General features: G+C 38.8%; 1 protein-coding gene across 1 annotated transcript; it reads right to left on the minus strand.

Annotated features, from left to right (window-relative positions):
* Positions 1-341: 341 nt before the first annotated feature.
* Positions 342-20,083, minus strand: LOC144633270 (protein lev-9-like). Its single transcript, XM_078492120.1, has 8 exons — positions 19,964-20,083; positions 18,904-19,077; positions 18,322-18,498; positions 17,299-17,484; positions 11,906-12,079; positions 6,269-6,448; positions 5,800-5,976; positions 342-899 (listed from the first exon to the last, which is right to left on the minus strand). Exons 1-8 carry the CDS (start codon positions 20,049-20,051, stop codon positions 715-717), a joined length of 1,341 nt encoding a protein of 446 aa, XP_078348246.1. The 5' UTR covers positions 20,052-20,083; the 3' UTR covers positions 342-714.
* Positions 20,084-20,089: the final 6 nt, after the last annotated feature.

Here is a 20,089-nt window from a genome sequence, read left to right on the forward strand (position 1 = left end):
TCGAAATTTGTCTTAATCTTGTCAGTCGAAACCATTCTTGGTTACTTTTGCCTTTTATGATTCCAACGTTTTTTTTCTATGTTTGAAAACTATTATTTTGAGATTTCCTTCAATTAGAAAAGAATCCAAAAATGACTCAACCCTCGGACGTACAAGGTGGTGGTGGTGGGTGATGGATGCCACCTCTGTACGGTTTCTTTCGATTTTTTTTTTTTTATAAAAAATGATTTACTCTACATACTGAAACTTTATATGCGGAAATTTTGATATCTCAACCATGTGTCCAAGATATTTGACGTTGCCTTACGAAAAATCGTCATTGTTGACATTTTTCTTTATTTTTCCAGTTGTTGAAACAGAATTGCACGATTTGGTTATTAGCATTCTGACTTGATTTTCCATGAATCAAGCTCCAATGACGTCACGTGACTTCATTTGACGCCAAGGCCAATTAAAATTCTGTTATTTTGTAGAGTAAGCTACGGGCTTTCTTCTCAGTGCAAAATAATTTCGCAACGCCTTAAAACCGCGCCGGAAACTCCGGGGAGGGGTTCCATCCACCTCCCCCCTTTGTACGATGGTGGGGGTATGAATTTGCTTGTTCGTCCGAGGGTAAATATACCATGACATTGCTCCTTTAATTCTATGCATCTTCATGTGTTGTGTTATTCAAGATCCATCACATCCGTGTAAACAATCAAAAGATTCGAATAATCAAGTCGTGTCTACATCTCTGCATTTTGGGGGATCTGAGTTCCACGTTCCATCATCACATGTTAGTCTGGTATTGCCTTCAAGAGTATACTCTGCATCGCATTCAAACCTAACTGTTCTGCCATGGCTGAAATCTGAACCAATCTTTCTTCCGTGAGCGATATCAGCAAGAGATTGACAGGAAGCTAGTAAAAAAGAAAGAGATCAAGTAAATAGTTGTTCAGTAACATTTTGTTGCTCTTTCAAGTTTTTTTGTGTGTCTATATCCAAATGGGAATGGGGAAGGGGGGAGGATACTCTCTACTCCCGTATTTTATTATAACCTTTGTAACTGCGCAGCGTTAACCCTATTCAGACCGGGCTTTTTTTGGACCTTCTCAGACCGGGAGCCCCCCCCCCCCCCCCCCTATGTAACTTCCAAAATATTTAAGCAATCACAATAAAACTTATAGGATGTTTTGTATGTCCGAACATTTTTCTTTTGGTATACGTCACGTGGGATCGTGACGTCACATCACGTGACAATTATCTCATGATGTCAAAACAGCCGCCATCTTGGATCCGCCATCTTGGATTTCAAAATCTTTCCAAAATGCACCTAAAATTACTGCAAAGTGTGCTTTAACCCCGTAAAAATTTAAAAATAATTCCATTTAAATTGATTTTTATTAACAGAAACACGCCAAATTACAAATTTGGGAAACATGCCTGTCAAAATGCCGTTGTCATGGTGATGTCAAGGTCCTGACTCATCATTCAACCCTACCAAATTACTGCCAGATAAATTTTAGGAAAACTCAGAAAGTTTGGTTGCGTTTGGTTAAATCTTAAAAAAAGTTATAAGAGTTCAAAGTCAGCGCGGGCCTCAAAAGCCCCCCCCCCCGGTCTTAATAGGGTTAAGAGCGGTCACCCATCACCCGGCGTTAAGGTCAATCTATTTTTACACTGTTTTGTTCTTAAAATTTGTTACACCGAATAAGTCGTTTATACAATGAGATAAAAACTAAAAAAGGCGACTCAATGGAAAAAAGATCGAAGATCTCGATTTCAAGCCCTCCACCCTGCCACTAGCTGGTCACGCTTTATATATAGCCAACTACTCATTTAAAATATTTGTTTCATCAGTTTCTGTGGCATGCCTTTTAACTAGCTATCTTGAAGAAATATGAAGTTAAGTACATGGCAATTCCAAACAACATTTACATTAACATAACCTTTTACAATCTGCAGGTTGCACCAACGAATCGCTGGTGTCCCCCTGAGTTGGCAGAGACACTGTGAGAGAATAGAGCCTTGCCGAAGAACAACATATAGTGACCACGACCAGTGCTCAGGGCCACTAAAAAACTTCATGCGAAAAGGATATATTAGATTTACCTTCCGCTTCGGTGCAAATTGGTTGTTTTAAACTGATGGGTTAGCGAGACAATTCATACCTGCTGAGTTACAAGTTCAAGTTATCGAGCTCATATCACAGAGGTTCTTTGAGCCAACCAGTTATCGTTTCGTATGTTTTAGAGGCATAAATCTTATTTAACAGGGTCCAAAGTACATGCATGCTAACGAAAACGCAGGCACCTCTTTTTAAACTGCAATGTAACATAAATTTTTTCTGATCAAAAAGTATTTCTTTTTTAAGTATTATCCAGAAAAGAATCTGGACAATATTAATTGTTCCATTGCAATTGTTTCAGTGCAGTGTTCTCTAAGTTTTGAAACATCCCTCTGAATTCTACAGCTTGGATATATTTGATTTTTGATCAGTATATATCTCATAGGATTGGCGAAAAGGCTGCTTGAAAGTCCCATGTCAAACAAATAATTTCCAATATATCTCAACTTCTCAAGACACCGAACCAAAGTTCCCTGTCGGTATTGGGATTGATTTCATGACTTTTTACTGGTTCTGGGCGAAATTTTAACATGTGTTTGGCTCTAGGAAAAGTAGAACAAGAGTATCAAACGCCTAAATGCTCAATAGGCTCCAAGACCTTGTTTTAGTCTAGCTCCTAAAAAACAGTGAACATTTCACGGCTTCTTCACATCTTTGAGAAAATATTTATTTTGTTGTTTAAAGTTTTTCTTGTTCATCAGTGAGTGCACCCTCATAATTCTAGCATAGTTTACACAAAAACATAGAAGACTTCTCCTGACGCTGTGGCTATAGTGGAATGGGACAATGGAACCCTTGCGAAGGTGGGGACGGAAGCCCTTTTCGCTTAGCTTAACATAAAACTGTTGCCTGCTTCGAGTTCAGTAGGCTTCACTTCCTTTTTTACGTTTATTGTCATCGGTCAGATGTGTGACTACCTTTGTTTTGGGTTTAACGACAGTCAGCCAAAACAGCTCTCACATGCTTGAAGAGGAAGTGAAACTCGCCCTTACAACTTGGCTTTGAATTGCTCCACCGACCGTTTGTACACTTTATCGTTCGCACACCCACCATGACGTAATTACTAGGACACGTGCATGTAACTGTTTTGCCATGACGGAAGTCATTACCAATCCTGTTTCCTTGATAAGGCCGGCCAGGGTGCGGACAAAGAGTTGTTTAAAATAAGAGTCAAACCAAACTTAAACAATTTGCATGGGTGAAAAGAAAACAGTAAGAAGAGAGAGTTAAATAATCGAATTTCGGGTTGTAGGGGTTCTCGATTCCGATTCCATTTATGGCTGCGTAAATTCTGAATATGAGGTTTGAATTTAGTGACACATTTTTGAACAAAAACTAACTATATAAAAAAAATGTGTTGCACTAAGAAACTTTCTTATAGGGCTGGGAACCGTTGCGTTAATTTCGCTTACAGTTTACTTTCTTAAATGGTCGGTGACCCCCCATTTTTTTGATAGGCGACTTCCTCTTACAATTCTCAGCAGATTGTAAAGAAATAGCAAAAACTCAATGTGTGGCATCGAATCGCCATGAATCTTGCCATGTTGCGGCTGGAGGGTCGAGTTTGTTACATGCCCAGGGGGGTACTCCGGCTTGTAAATGACGGGGATGATCGAATGAAGGCAAAACTCAGGACCCAAAAAAATCCCTAATTCTTCCTACATTACCCAAAAAAATCCCTGGACCAAAAATAACCCCTAAAAAAATCCCTTGTCAAATTACCCCTAAATTGCCAGGAGGGGCAATAATACACAAAGAAAATCATAAAAAAAATTGAACGCTCGTGTTTGTTTATTCATCATACCATAAATACGCCAAGGCCGCGCCAAGGCACTTTAGTTCGTTTTTATTACCCCAAAAAATCCCCTATTTAAATCAAGTCACCCGAAAAAAAAACTGGCCAAACTTTCCAACCCAAAAAAATCCCGGAATCGAAAATTTTAAACCCAAAAAAATCCTTCGATCATCCCCGTCATTTACAAGCCGGAGTACCCCCCCTGGGGTTACATGGTGCTACGGATTTCAACACGAACAATCCTATCAGCACTAATGGGAACATTTTGTTCTTTTTCTTTATTTTACATTAATGTATCGCTTACGCCTAAAAGGTGGTGACTCAAAATAACTGCCACATGTGCTCATTCCGCATTCGTAATTATCGAAACTAAACTTCTTTTAAGCTTTCCCTGAGCTCGTATGCAGTGTTAGTTATAATCCCAACAACAATTTCTCCACTGATTTGAAATTCACGAGGAAGGATAATTTTGGAAAAAAAAATTAGAAAAGGAAACTTTAATGTGGAGATTTGAGCAGGTTTCCGAGCATTTAATTTTGAGATGTTTACAGAAGAAGGGAACACTTTTTAACGGTTTGGACGATGGGCAATCGGGTTGGTTTCATTTTTCCTTGTTTAATCGATTTCGTTCATGTTGTAACTGAATGTGTCAAGAAACTTGATAGATTATTTGGTAAAAAGATTAAGTTTATAGTACGTTATGATACCACCAAAATTTCACATTTCAGTTTCAACAAGGGATCAGTTCCTACATTGCAGAAATCTAGTGTTATTAATAAACTTCCTTGTTCTGGTTGTTATCAACAATATATAGGCAAAACAGATGCTCTTTGGCCTTCAGGCTCCATGAACGCGGCACAAGGCCTGAAAAACCTATTTTTCACCATTTTGCTAATTGCAACGGCTTTATTGAATTGGTCAGCTTTCATGGACTACCTGATTGTCTTAATGACCATACAACGCCCCGTGTTAGTTTTAAAGACCTTATTCTGAACGCAGTTTATAACAACTTCGAGATAATTGATTATAATTACAATTGGTCACAATTAGCGTTCCTGGAATCAATGAAGGACTCAAAGCTTCCAGAGAGTTAGAACTATTTCTCTGATTACCATTATTTCTAAACTTTATTACGTAACATCAACACGCCTTAGATATTTAAGTTTCCTAAGATATTTAAGTTTTCTTAAGTTTCACAAGACTATGACTCTAAAATAGAGCTGAAATATTGTATCAAATTTCTTGTAATAAACCACAACTTGGTTTTTACAATGATTACACTTATTTCTCAAATAGACGTGTTCAAATAGACTTATTACTCAAATAGACGTGTTCGATAACAGTCGAGTAACCATAATTAAGGGAACGTTCGTTTAAACTGTTAGGGGTGACTGTGATTGCAGTGTATTTTTTACCGAGAACTGAATATACCGTTTCCTGATTACCGAGATATAACTATTTCACAAGTCTCGAAACAGTGAAGTCCCCTGTGGGTATTGGGATTGTTTTGATGAATTTTTATAACATGTGTTCGGTTCTACAGGAAGTAGGACAAGGGGATTAAACGCCTAAACGCTCAATAGGCTCCAAGACCCAGTTTTAATATACAAGTTCCGAAAAAAATGATAACGACAGTGTTTACCAATCCTGTTTCCTTGATGAGGATAACAAGGGTTTGGGCAAGGGGCCGTTAAAAATAAGTGTCAAACCAAACTTAAACACTTTGCATGGGTCAAAAAGCAAACGATAAGGAAATGAAAGCAAATGACTTCATCACTATCATTATCCGGGTTGTAGGGGATCTCGATTTCGATTCCGTTAATGGCCGCCTAGACTCTGAATATGAGGTTTCAATTTGCTGCTGCACTCGAAAAGTTATATGTCAACAGACACTTACCAAGGCATTGTGGAACAGAAGCAGTCCATTTCTTATTTTCTTGACAGTATATGGTGGATGTGCCTCTCAGGGTGTAGTCTTTGTCGCACGTAAACGTCACTGATCCACCGTAAACGAAGCCTTTGCTGACCTTTTGCTCTCCGTTTGCGGGTTTTCCAGGATCTCCACATTGAACAACTAGACAGATGTTAAAACAAAGAATTTAAAGACATTCAATAAAGCTGAAACTAGCAAAGCTTTTTTTGTTATATAGAAGGGCCTTTTTGCAAAAGGTTTACACTCTTCTGTGGCTTTACCATTCAACATTGATTGTAACTGCCTTAAGTATGAAACTAATTAACAATGTAATCCATCATCTGTTGAGGAGAACAAGAATAGAGGAAGGTCCATACTTCTTAAACGAAGAACAATCGTGTCTTATTTGTAAATTATCAAAAAGTAGGCTACATTGAATACATAATGTACTTACGCTCGCATGTTGTAGGAGAGCCACTCCAGTTTCCGTTACTTTGACATGTTCTCACACTTGAGCCCTTCATTTCGTAGCCTTTTTCGTTGCATTCGAAAACTATCCTATGTCCAAATGTAAACCCCACTTGTTCAATTATGTCTCCATGATCTGGCCTCTTCAGAGGGCCACAATTCACAACTACAAAAAATGAAAGTACCCATGGCTAATGTAACCATAAACTGACCACTAAATAACTTCTGATACTAGCTAATTATTTGAATGAAAAGAAAAAATTAGTATTCACGAACGATAATTAAAACCTGTCATAATAAAAGTGAACGTACCCAGACTATTCTTCTCCTGGCGAAATAGCAAAAGAAACAAACAAGCAAACAATCAAAAACAAACAACAAACAAACAAACAACTTTCTCGATTCATTTGTTAGTAAGTATAATTAGCGCCGATAGTTCTATTCAGTAAACAATGCCTAAAAAGCCTTAGAATACATTGCATAGAAATGACAGTACAGTAAAGTACAGTGTCTACTCTAAAAAGTATTCGTTATTCTCAGTTAATGAATAAAACATAACTCAAAAATGTCCGTGGACCTAAAAAGGGATACTGTATCCCTTTTGTAATTTTTTTGCTTGAATAACCTCTTTAATTACGAAGATGAATCTGCCGCTTGGTCTGCTCGAGATTTTTCGAATGCCCCTTTTAATTACCTGAATGACAGTTCTCCCAACCATATTCTATAATTCAGCTCAACCTCTACCCTCCTTTTATATATCTACACCCTTTTGGCCAGCGCCTGCCCGTATCGTTCACTATAGGGAGTACCGCCTCCCCCACTCTGTTTAGAAAGGTACATGTATCTGTTTTGGAAAACTGTCTAACAGCGAGGAGTGCCTGCTTTGGGGCCTTTTTCGATTAAGAGAGGCGTGCGTTTTAGTTGAGTCTTTTAAACATGTTTTTAAGAATAAGAGGTAGATAAGCAACCCATACGTAAATAGAGTGCATCTTACAATACCTTCACAAACTGGCTGACTACCACCCCACTCCTCGTTCGCCTGACATATTACACCCCTCTGTAACAGACCTGGTGACATCTGATTTTCCACCAGGTTTTTAACCAAAATCGACCAGGGAAGTCAAATATCCACCAGGTTGATTAGTTTTTTTCACCAGGTAAGGGTGATGATAAAAGTCCTTTTAAGCATTCGCGTTATATGGCAAACGGGCCGTTTTGCGATCCCCGAGCGTTCTTCGTTCTATTACCACCACTAGATCCGCAATGTAATTGTCACAATGAGCCAATGAGTTATCATACTATTGACACTGTCAATACGCACTTGGACGTGAATCAGTCGCCGGGGTTGTATTCCTGAAATCTTCTGCAATTCTAGCAAGTTGTTGTCGATCAGAGTATCATACACGGCACGCAATGCATGCAGAAGCGACCGTCTATTATATAAGGCGATGGACTGACGTTATCGCCTTAAAATGATTCCTCTAGATGCATGTTACTTTTCCAGTTCTTAGCAGGCCTATACGCATGATTTAAAACGACGGTTCTTCGGAGCGCCAAAGATCTGAAACGTGAACGCCGAAGATGTAACCTACTGGGGATCCAGGGGGCATGCCTCCCCTGGAAACTTTGAAAATTATACATGCAGAAATAACATTTCGTGAGTTTTGAAAGGAGTTTCATATGTAACTAGACAGCTTAAAGTAAACTTAAAAAACACCATTATTTCTCGAACTTTTCAGTTAATACCAAAGCTCCGTATTTTTGTCCAGACAAAAACATATGTGAAAACTGAAACTGTGTATGCAATATTTAACAAATGGTAAACGTCACAGCGTGCACTATTGAGTTACAGATGCACGCGGGAGGTTGCTAAGCACGAAAGATGCGTCAGAGTCGCCCGAGGCGATAGCCGAGGGCGACTCTAGCTTCTTGAGTGCTTAGCAAACCTCCCAAGTGTATCTGTAACTCAATAGTGCACGCTGTGACGTTTACCATTTGTTTTATAGCACAACTTTTAGGCGATTTATTAAAGTTTCTTTGAGGTAAAGTGCGCGCGCTTATTTGAACAATTGCGTGTAGTGCTCGCGTAAACGCTGACGAAATCCTAAAAGAAAAATACAAACAAAACCAAGTTTTGAATTATTTCAAACTTGCATTATACCTCAAAGTCTTTCAGCATTGTGGTTTAGCTTTTCAAATTTTACAGGAAAATCGAGAAAACAAGTAAAAACTCGTGAAGTAGTGGCAATTTCTTGTGCCATGTCGCATCAGATCAGTGCGCGCGCTCAGGTTGAAGGCATACTCAGCGTGCACCCATGGGCAAATAGTAGACGCTAAATTAACCAATCAGAACGCGCGCTTTACTTTAGTTGTGCTATAATAATTCATAAACAACTATTTAAGAGTTCATATTTTTATACGGAAATCAAAACCACTGTCCATCATCCATATTTGCAAAGAGTTTGAATTTACTGGTATTAAAAGGCTAAAAGCTGAGCGTGATTCTATGCAGGTCGAAGAAAGACAGGCAAACCTGATGTTATGATCAAAAGCCATCTAGGGGGGTCAGGGGGTTTGCTCCCCCTGGAAAATTTTTATATTTGGGCCTTCTGAAATGGCTAGAAATTCATTTAAAAATGTTCATTTGGAGAAATTTATCAGTTTTATATAATGATAAATTTAAAGTTAGTTAATAAATAAGATGCCCACTCCCTACGTGTAGTTCAAAATTACATAACCCACCCCTTTTCGAGGGCTCAGAAACTGTTGACCCACCCCCACCCCACCAGTCCCTAAATTTAAACGGTCCGTTTACCGTTAATGTTGCAAAATGTTCAAAATTCCGGCCCTTATTCGTTTTTCCATTTTCAGAAGGTCAAAGAATAAAGACGTCAAAATAGGAAAATCGTTTGCTTATATACTTTACAGGTCGAATAAATTGTCTCTTTTTCGGATTAAGCGAGCAAGGAAAAATACGTTATGATGACTGCAGTCCTCCAGCAAGGCATCAATAATTTCATGCAGGTGAAAGGTACGCAAAGTAATATTTAGACAGTACTTACAATTTGAGGCAGCTTAATTAAAATTTACCGTAATACGCCGCTTGAATGATCTTGTATGTACTTGAATCGAACTTGAATAACTTTCGTATTTTTTGCATAACATTCTGTCGGCGGGCTACAATGTTAAACACGACATTTTATGCATCAAACGCCTCCCAAACTGCTCAAGGCTGCTAAAGCGACGGGAAAAAGCCCCTCGATACTCACCAAGAATTATGTCGGTTAAGCTGATAATCCTCTGCGTAGTTATTCGATAAAATGTTGTAGAAAGCTGGATCAAAAATACTTCTACACATTTATTTTGAGCCGCGCGGGCTGTTCAAATCGCTCTGAATTATTCACAAGCTCGTATTACATACAGAAAAGAATACAGATCTGTTTTTTCTTCATGACAGCAGACGTGCATGACAGCAGAACAAGCGACAAAAACAATAGAAAAAAGTTAACAATTACCTTTTGCTATATTTACATCAAGTTATAGTTAAATAGTAAATAATATTTTTGCCGCGCGTCGTTTACTTTTGTTTATAAAGATTTTGGCTGATTTTTCCTGACCAGGTTAACACAATTCTTCACCAGGGAGAAATAAAATTGACCAGGGATTTTTTAGAAAACCACCAGGTACCAGGGAGGTCAAATTTCCACCAGGGAGGGCAAAATAACCCACCAGGTCGGGTTTCACCAGGTCTGTTACAGAGGGGTGTCATATTCTGTAAGCGGGTCCTTTAAGCTTGTAGCCCTCAACGCAGACGTATTCCACTCTTTCTTTGAAGGAATATACGTTTCCTATAACCCTTCCGTAAGCAATGTCTGCTGGACTGCCGCAACTTTTAGCTGATAAGGTAAGATACAATTTCTGATCACTAAATTTTGTATAATAAGCTGTAACCTTCATTGTAGTCATTATTTTCTGGTTATGAAACGACCAGAAGCAAATCATATTTCCCCCTGTTTAAAGAATCCGGTGATGAGTTTGCTTTAGTGTAATACTTGGAATTCGAGATTTAGTTTACGTTTTGTGTAAAGGCAAGTATACTACGACTCGCTAACCAGGAACTCGTCCTGGCCTCTTCTGAATGCTTAACCTACAGTACAAACTATTTTCAACTACTGACTGTAGAAAGCTGATACAAACGATTATCATGACGTAAACAAAACTGACGAACAAACAGATGGACTTAATTTGACTTACAATAGACGGATCGAAACTGACCAATGACTGTTGACAAACTGTACACGAGTCTTGCAGGCAGTAACATCAAGACTAAACTGAACAATCAGCTTCAAAGGGGCAGACTTATAATATCATCGACTGACAACAAAACTCACGTGAGCAGGTGATATCGCCTTTCCAAGTTTTTGGACCGTTGCATGTCATGATACCACCCTTCGACTTGAAGTATCCTTCTTTACATTTTAATAACACGCGATCGTTGAATTTAAATCTTTTTGGCATTCTTCGCGGCCAGTAGACGGTAGCTGAATCTGGAATCTTGGGTGGATAACACTTTGGAGCTGCATAAAAAGTAACAGAAGAGACATAAGGAGCTCAAAATTGAAGGAAACAGTTACATTATCAAATAGCTTCTTACAATTTAGATACGAAGTCAAGAACACAAAAAGGAAAAACCAGTGTTTGCAAGGAAGTTATCAAAGGGTACTTCAATAATACAGTTTACAAACATTCGCAAAACTTGAGCGACTTTCGCAAGAAGTAGGAGTGGACATTTGACTTTCTAAAATTAAAGACTAGCTGTAAGTATTAGTGGGGGCGTATCGAATTTTATTGATTTTAACCCTAGGATGGTATACTGAATTATTCGTCTTATTTTTTAGTGTGGGTTGGTAAAACTTTTATATTTTTACTGATTTTATATCTTGATTTAGGTATTAATATTTAATTAGTTATTAATTACAATAGTTCCCTTGTCTTTGTACATAATATTATGCTTATTATTGTCATGCCAGTCACGCGTTTTAAACATGAGCCTTTGGTTCGGATATTTAGGGCAACCTCGTCCCGCGTCATGACATAAATAAATTGATTGATTGATCGATTAAATGATTGATTGATTGATTGATTTGCATAACCCAGTGACCGCCTGCAACAAGAGAGTGAGAAGGGAAGGAAGAAGGTAAGGAATTCGAAAGAAGGAACATAACTCAAAAATGTCCGCGGACCTACCTTGAATAATTATAACCTCTTTAATTACGAAGATGAATCCGCCGCTTGGTCTGCTCAAGATTTTTCGAATGGCCCTTTTAAATACCTGAATGGAAGTTCTCCCAACCATATTCTATACTTCAGCTCAACCTCTACCCTCCTTTTATATATCTAAACCCTTTTGGCCGGCGCCTCCCCGTATCGTACACTTTAGGGAGTACCGCGTCCCCCACCCTATTTAGAAAGGTACATGTATCTGCTTTGGAAACCTGTCTAGGTGCGACGAGTGCCTGCTTTGAGGCCTTTCTTGATTTAGAGAGGCGTCGTTCTAGAGGAGTCTTCAACAATAAAATAGGTTGATAACAAACCGATACGTAAATAGAGGGGATCTTAATACCTTCACAAATTGGCTGACTACCACCCCACTCCTCGTTCGCCTGACATATTCTGTAAGCAGGTCCTTTAAGCTTGTAGCCCTCGTCGCAGACGTACTCCACTCTTTCTTTGAAGGAATATACGTTTCCTATAACCTTTCCGTGAGGAATGTCTCCTGGACTGCCGCAACTTTTAGCTAATAAGGCAAGGTAAAATTTCTGATCACAAAATCTTGTATAATAAGCTGTAACCTTCATTGAAGTCATTATTTTCTGGTTATGAATCGACCAGAAGCAAATCATATTTCCCCCTGTTCAAAGAATCCGGTGATGAGTTAGTTTTAGAGTAATAATTGGAATTCGAGATTTAGTTTACGTTTCATGTAAAGGCAAGTATACTACGACTCACCAACCAGGAACTCCTCACCTTACAAACGATTATCACGACGTAAACGAAACTGACGAACAGATAGACCTCAAACAGATGGACTTAATTTGACTTACAATAGAAGGATCGAAACTGACCAATGACTAAACCAATAAACAGCTGCATTGGTTCGCCAACATACGAAGTATCCAAGTACTTGGCTAGAGTACTCAAGACCTTGCAGAAAGGAAACCACTATACCGTGCGCAACTCGACTGAGTTTTCAGAATTCGTAATTAACCAAAGAGTTGCTGACGATGAGGAACTTGTATCCTTTGACGTCGTATCTCTTTTCACCTCCATCCCGGTTAAGTTGGCGATCGAAGTTGTGAAAACAAACCTCGAGCAGTCCGATGAGTGGAAAGAAACAACCAAACTCACCGTGGAACAAGTCATTGACCTGTTGGAGATCGTGCTGAACAACAGTTATTTCACTTATGCGGAAATGCATTACCATCAAGTGTTTGGTTGCGCTATGGGGTCACCGGTCAGCGCAGTGATTGCGGACCTTGTTATGAACAACATCGAAGAACGAGCCTTGTCCACCTCTCCAGTAACACCTAGCTGGTGGCGGAGGTATGTAGATGACTCGAACGTATGTTTAAAGAAAACAGACGTGCAAGTATTCCACCAACATCTTAACTCTATTGACAGCAACATCCAGTTTACAATAGAGCGCGCAAAGCAAACGGACAAGGGTCGGCGTATTTCCTTCTTGGACACGCAAATCACAGCGTTGAGCGATGGCTCTATAGAAATCGAAGTCTTCAGGAAAGAAACTCACACGAACAAGTATCTCGATTTCGCCTCTCACAACCCAATGCAGCACAAAGAGGCCGTGGTCAAAACACTCCTGCACAGGGCCAACTTGCTACCGTCGCGCCCTGAACTGAGAACCAATGAACAAGATCGAGTCCTGCATGATCTGAGAGCAAATGGGTACCCGGACGTCCTGTTTAAGGAATGCGTCAGGGACAGAACAAAGGAGAGGCCAACGCAAGAAAGACCATTAGGACTTGCAGTCCTGCCGTACGTAAGGGGTGCATCGGATCGAGTGGGCCGTGTACTCAAGAAATTCCGCGTTTTGACGGCATTCAAGCCTGTAAGAACATTAGGCCACGTATTCAGAAAGCCGAAGGATAGACCAGCGATTAACCGAATGGCAGGAATTGTTTACAAAATGAAGTGCCACGACTGCTCTTTTACGTACATCGGGGAAAGCAAGCGCTCATGGTCCTCGCGCGGAGCCGAACATGATCCAGGCCGCACGAGCAATAGCGAATCAGCAATTAAACAGCATGCTGAGTCAACGGAACATAACATCCATCCTAAGGACGCCCAGATCCTCGAGCGTGGTGTAGTCAATTACAGCAAGAGGCTTTTCTTGGAGTCGTGGCACTCCACTTTGGACAGCGATGCTATCAACGAACGCAAAGCTTTTCCTCGCGCTTATGTGCCGTTAATTCAAATTTAAAATGTCGCACTAACGCATGAATTGGTAGCGCGAGCTCCAACAAACTTTCACTAACTCTGATGAAGGTGAACAGATGTCACCGAAAATTTAGAAAAGAAAAACAGATCGGCTTTTTTTTTTTTTTTTTTTTTTTTTTTTTTTTTTAATATCTTTATTGCCATTTTAACATTGTACAAATGTTACAGTGTAAGAAAAAAAAAAAAAGGAAAGAAAAAAAAAAAGAGCAGACGTAAGTTACAATTAAGTTACGTAGTTTATAAACTGTTACAATTTACATATGAAAATAAAGGTACAGGTACATAGGAAAATAAAGTAAATGAAAAAATATAAATAAATAAAAATATTTAAAAAAAAAAAAATAAAAAAATAAAGAAAAATAAATAAACAAGGAAATAAGCTTACATAAAGTCTTTCCACTTTAATTCGAAATTGTTAATAGTTTTATTTCTAACTGCAATATGTTGTAGAGTATCCAATCTGTTTTTAGAAAAGGAGGAAAGCCGTCAAAAGGTACATCATCGCAGTCTTGGGTCGTACAAAAGATATAATACTTAGCTACAAGTGATATGTAATTTAAAATATCTTTTGTTTGTATGGCGTTGTCATGCCAGCCGTAAAGGATATCGCGTTCTGAAAGAGTAATTGTATTTTGTTGTTTTTCGGACCACCACTTTTGAAATGCAGTCCAGAAATTAGAAATTTTAGGACATCGGTAGAGTAGATGAGGCAATGTTTGCGGCTGCGTTTTACATAAATGACAAGTTTCAGAGTCGCATAAATTCATACGAAAAAGCGAATACCTGGTAGGAAGTATATTATGGATGATTTTATTGAAAGATTTGAAGCTTTGTTTCGATCGTAATTGCAAAAGGGAAGTTGTAAACATTTTTTAGGCTTTCTTGGGAGAAACCATACCGTAGAAGTCTTTGTTCAGCAGTTGGAGGTTGGAAGTAATGATCCGTAATAGCTGCATAAACAGAACGGGTGTTAATAATATTGCGTAAAGGGGATTCTTGCGACGCATTTTCGTTTTCAAATTGGTCTTTTGCTGCTTTGATTTCGCATCTCCAGCTTGGTGGAATTGCGTTTATCAGACCATAATAAGTTGTGAACGGGATTTTCAGCTGAAAAGTTTGTTGAAATGTGGTATGCGATAAGAAACCAAAATCATCATCAAGCAAGTCACTAATAAAGGTAATGCCGCTTTGGTGCCATTGTTTTAAATAGATCATGTGTTTGTTTATTAAGATGTTTTTATTATTCCATATAATTTCATTTTGCCGTTTAATATTGTCTTCTGAGATAATATGTTTGTTTTCCTGCCAATGCTTTAATATCACTTGGTAAAAGGGTGGTGCATTGTTTAGATCAAGTTGCCTTGAATTGTATCTGCAGTTTAATAGGAAAGAAAGGCCGCCATGTTGCCTAAAGAAATGTTCAATGAGAATTTTCCAGGAGGAGGAAGAGTTTTGGTGTATTCTGTTAATCCATGAGATTTTTAAAGCGGTTTCCATTACCTTAAAGTCAATCATTTTTAGGCCGCCTTTGTTTTTTTGTCCTATGACTGTAGTTTTCTTTATTTTGGGAGGTTTACCTTCCCAAATAAAATTAAAAATCATGTTGTTGATCGTGTCAGGCAAGTCCTTTGGTAAACTGAGGTTAGAGCTGTTGAAAATTAATTTGGATAAGGCTAGAGTTTTAACGATATTTATTCTGCCAATTAAAGTCAGTTTCCTATTTTTCCAAATATTCAAAACTTTTTCCATACTTCGCAACTTTTCGTCGAAGTTAAGCTTATCCGCTTTTGTGGTGTCGTAGGAAAAGAAGACGCCTAAAGCGCAGATCGGGTCGACGGGCCATTTGAAATTGAAAGGTGTATCACATCTATTTTTCCATTTGCCGAGCCACATAGCTTCGGTTTTGGTGGAATTGACTTCTAGGCCGGAGACAACCTTAAATTGGGTTAGCAGTTCAAGTAAATGGGGAACAGATTCTGTATCGCTAAGAAAGACTGTGGTGTCATCTGCATACATGGTGGTTTTTATTTCATGGTTTCTTATTGTAATTCCTTTAATAAGATCGTGATTTTTGATGGCTCTTGCGAGAAGATCAAGACCAATAACAAAAAGAAGGCCTGATATTGGACAGCCTTGTCTCACTCCACGAGTTAAAGAAAAGAAGTGAGAAGCGTGACCATTGTTGAGAATACAGCTAGAAATATTTGAATATACAGTCTTGAACCATTGTAGGAAATCGGGCCCAAAGTTAAAGAGTGTGAGAGCCTTCTCCAGGTAGTTCCACTCAATTGTGTCGAAGGCTTTCCGGAAATCGACAAAAACGGCGATGCCAGGCGAATTTTCTTTATCCAAATGGAACATCAAATCTTGGATCAATCTGATATTTTCTCCAATGTATCGCCCTTTCACATAACCGGTTTGGTCGGGATTTATTATTTTAGGTAATACCTTTTCTAAACGATTAGCCAAAACTTTAGTGAGAATTTTGTAATCAACGTTTAAAAGAGATATTGGTCTTAGGTTCTCAAGGATGGTTTTGTCTTTATTTTTTTTGGGAATAAGCGAAATTATACCTCGTCGTTGGGATATCGACAAGGAACCGTTAAGAAAAGCATAATTAAAACTTTCAACAATTAGAGATTTAAGCTCAGGCGAGAAAAATTTTAAAAATTCAGTCGACAGACCATCGGTACCCGGGGTTTTGGCTGCTGCAAATTCTTTGAGTGCTTTGAAAGCCTCATTTTCTGTAATCAAACCTTCACATAGAGCCTGTTCATGGTCCGATAAAGCTGAGATGTTGCTGGGATTAAAGAAAACGCCCTCTTCCGGTTTCTTAACATTTTCCGCGTGTTGCGAGGTATATAGCGATTTATAAAATTTACTTTGTTCTTCTAAAATGTCAAACTGGTTAGTTATGACAGAATCGTTCGGTAGCTTCAGTTTAGAGACTAACTTTCTGGAGTGGTTTCTTTTTTCAAGGTTTAAAAAATATTTGTTGTTGCGTTCTCCTTGTTCATGCCATCTTGCGCGACTCCTGATGATGGTGCCGCGAGTTTTAAGTGCCATTATTTTTTCTAGACGAGCTCGAGTAGAATTAAGTTCACAAATTATTGGCCTGTTGTTTCTATTCTTTTCGGCTTTTGTAAATAATTCGTTGATTTTCTTTTGGAGGAAAACTTCTTCGTCTCGTCTTCTTCTTGCTTTGATTTTTGAAAATTTGACAGTAAAACCTCTAATTTCCATTTTGACAAGATCCCATTTTAGGCCTAAGTCTTCAACGTCTCGGTACTTTTCTATGAAGTTTGTTAAGTTTTTGCGCAAGTCAGAAACGTATTGCTTATCTTCAAGAAGGGAAGAGTTAAAACAATCTTCTTTAAATGACCAATGACTGTTGACAAACTTTACACGAGTCTTACAGCCACAAAAAAAACGGCTAAACTGACGAATGAGCTTCAAAAGTTCAGAGTTATAATATTATCGACTGACAACATAACTCACGTGAGCAAGTGATATCGCCACTCCAGTTGTCAGGACCGTTGCATGTCAAGATACCACCGTTCGACTTGAAGTATCCTTCTTTGCATTTTAATAACACGCGATCACTGAGTTTAAATTTCTTTGGCATTCGTCTCGGCCAGTAGACGGTAGCTAAATCTGGAATCTTGGGTGGGCCGCACTTTGGAGCTGCATTAAAAGTAACAGAAGAGACATGAGGAGCTGAAAATTGAAGGAAACAGTCATATTATCAATTAGCCTCTTACAATCTAGATACGAATTAAAAAAAAAAACACACAAAAAGTAAAAACCAGGTTTTGCAAGGAAGTTATCCCAGGGTACTTATACAGTTTACAAACATTCGCAAAACTTGAGCGACTTTCGCAGGAATTAGGAGTGGACATTTGACTTTTTAAAATTATAGACTAGTTGTAAGTATTAGGAGGGGCGTATCAAATTTTATTAATTTTAACCCTAGGATGGTATACTGAATTACTCGTCTTATTTTTAGTGTGGGTTGGTCAACTTCGTCCCCAGGGCTTTAAGCGAATGAGAAGAAAATGTAAGGCGATTTAGAGCCATTGCAAGCCGACTGAACAAACAGAAAACAGATAATTAATGCGTTGCCTCCGCTCAATTAATGCAATCTGAAATGTATGACACCCAAGATTTTCGGGTGTCTGAAGTTCACGTGACCGGCCGATGCCAGGGTCTTTTTCCGCCTGCTCCAAGTTACCAACCCATGTGTAATTTTCAATAGACTCTCCTGGGAGTGCGCGCAAGTAAAATTGCCGAAATCAAAAACCAAAACCGTATAAACAGAGCACTTTCACGAAACTTTTTGTTGAATCGAACGGTCTTTGGGTTATGCTATGTTGTCTAATTTTAAACAATTGTAAGCCTTCATACAACTTCATGAGGGGTTTTGGGTGGGCTCATAAAGCAACTTGGGGAACCTGTAACCAGTGGGGACATGAGATGACAAGAAATGACTTTAAGACTGATTGACAATGTATTTTAACTTACGTTCACATTTTGGTGTGGGATTATCCCATTCTCCTGTGTCCAAGCATTTAAGTATAGCTGATCCCACTAGCGTATAAGCATCACCAATGCACCAATACTTAATATACTTCCCGGCTTGTAGGCCGTCTACTTGTCTGTTTCCATAAGTGATTTCTCCCGGGTCTTTGCACGTGGTTTCTAAAAACGAATGAAATAAGAAAGTAAGAAAGGAAGGAAAGAGGAAGGAAGGAAAGAAGGAAGGAAGGAAGTCTATGCTTATTCTCTCACACGACTTAATATGTATTTTTACATAATATGATAGTTAATGATTGTATGTAGTTTCAGTTAATCTTCAATTTGACTAACTGCTTTTACACTCAGGAAAAAGTCGTGTCATAGTTTTCACGGTCCAGCCACTCGTTGTTGGCTTGATTTTTTTGCATTCGCGACAAAGGAAACGACAGTTATGCATGCTTATTAGGTATTGTCCAAGTTCTTTGCGGTATTGCGTTACTTGCGGATTGTCTATGCTTTTTAAAATACGGAGTTCAGCACACCCCCTCCCCCACCCAAATAAGTATCTAAATTTTCAACGATACTCACTGCATCTTGCCTTCTTTCCGTCCCATTTTCCTATTGCTCTGCACGTTCGCTTGGCTGAACCACGCAGTTTGTACGGACTGTTACATGTGTACGTCACCACACTGTTAAACGAACGACCATTGCTGACGGTTTGACGAGAATTTTTAGCTTTTGGTGGGGCTTCACACTGTACACCTGTAAACATCCAATCAAATATGATCAGCCTCGAATACACTGCGCGTTTGTTTGAGAACATACTTCCCATGCACATGTTAAAAATTGATAAGCGACTTCTGATTGGGGGTGTCCTTTTTCGAGAGATATTTGATAATAATGCTACGCGTTTCTGGTTGATTCACATCAGTTTTGGAACGCAAATTAATTTGGCGGGTGCCTCATATACCCAGTCATGCGACTATGACAGACATTCTCGGCTTGTCACGAAATCTTTCCATCCAATAGGCTTCTCTCGATATAATAAAATTCCACGTGGTAGCGAGGCCTAGAAGACACAAACAAAATAATTTTTACAAGTACGTTTATTCATTTCTTTTGTTTGTGTTCTCTATGCCTCGCTACGAAGCTGAATTTTAATATATCGAAAGAAGCCTATTGCGCGACGGGCCAAAACGACCTTCGTGTGCCGAGGAAGCTGAAGAATAGACTCTTTTTAAAAGAAATACGCAAATTTTGGTCACAACTCAGGCATGGACAGTATAATTTAAGGTGATTAACTTTTATTGTTTGTAAAAGTTTCTGTATCTTCGGTCTTATGATTTTTTGTCTCCGGGTATATGTCACTAACGTCATAGTCATAACAGTTATTGCAAGTTGGCTTCGATAACTGAAATGAAATATGTTAGTTGACGGAAAGGATACTGGAATATTTTACGGATTATATACGACCTTCGTATAAAACTTGTAAACATTTGCCTGGGTCCATTTCGGTGCTTCAGGTACAAATAAAATCTTGCACAACCCTATTTGATTTAAGCATTGAAACTTCAGTTTTTACACTGTGAGATGAAATAACTCGGCTTATTTAGAGGTAATTTATACTTGCATTCAACAACACACGTACTGTTTCTAACGCAACTCATTCCACAATCCCCATCACATAAACATTTCTGGCTTGACCTGCAATTACTGTCAGACCGGCAAGATTTCATACAGTACCGATAAGCTTTCCTATTCGTTCTTCGGCAGT

This window comes from Oculina patagonica, chromosome 1, assembly GCF_052425735.1.
Source record: "Oculina patagonica isolate OP01 chromosome 1, crgOcupat, whole genome shotgun sequence".
NCBI classification, from domain to species: Eukaryota; Metazoa; Cnidaria; class Anthozoa; order Scleractinia; family Oculinidae; genus Oculina; species Oculina patagonica.

Excerpts from the sequence above, each read along its gene's own strand:
- LOC144633270 (XM_078492120.1), bottom strand. The coding sequence starts at position 20,051 with ATGAAATCTTGCCGGTCTGACAGTAATTGCAGGTCAAGCCAGAAATGT. Across the intron at positions 19,078-19,963 it reads AATGAGTTGCGTTAGAAACA|GTGTACAGTGTGAAGCCCCA; the intron begins GTACGTGTGTTG and ends GGATGTTTACAG. Across the intron at positions 900-5,799 it reads TTCTGTTCCACAATGCCTTG|CTTCCTGTCAATCTCTTGCT; the intron begins GTAAGTGTCTGT and ends CTTTTTTACTAG.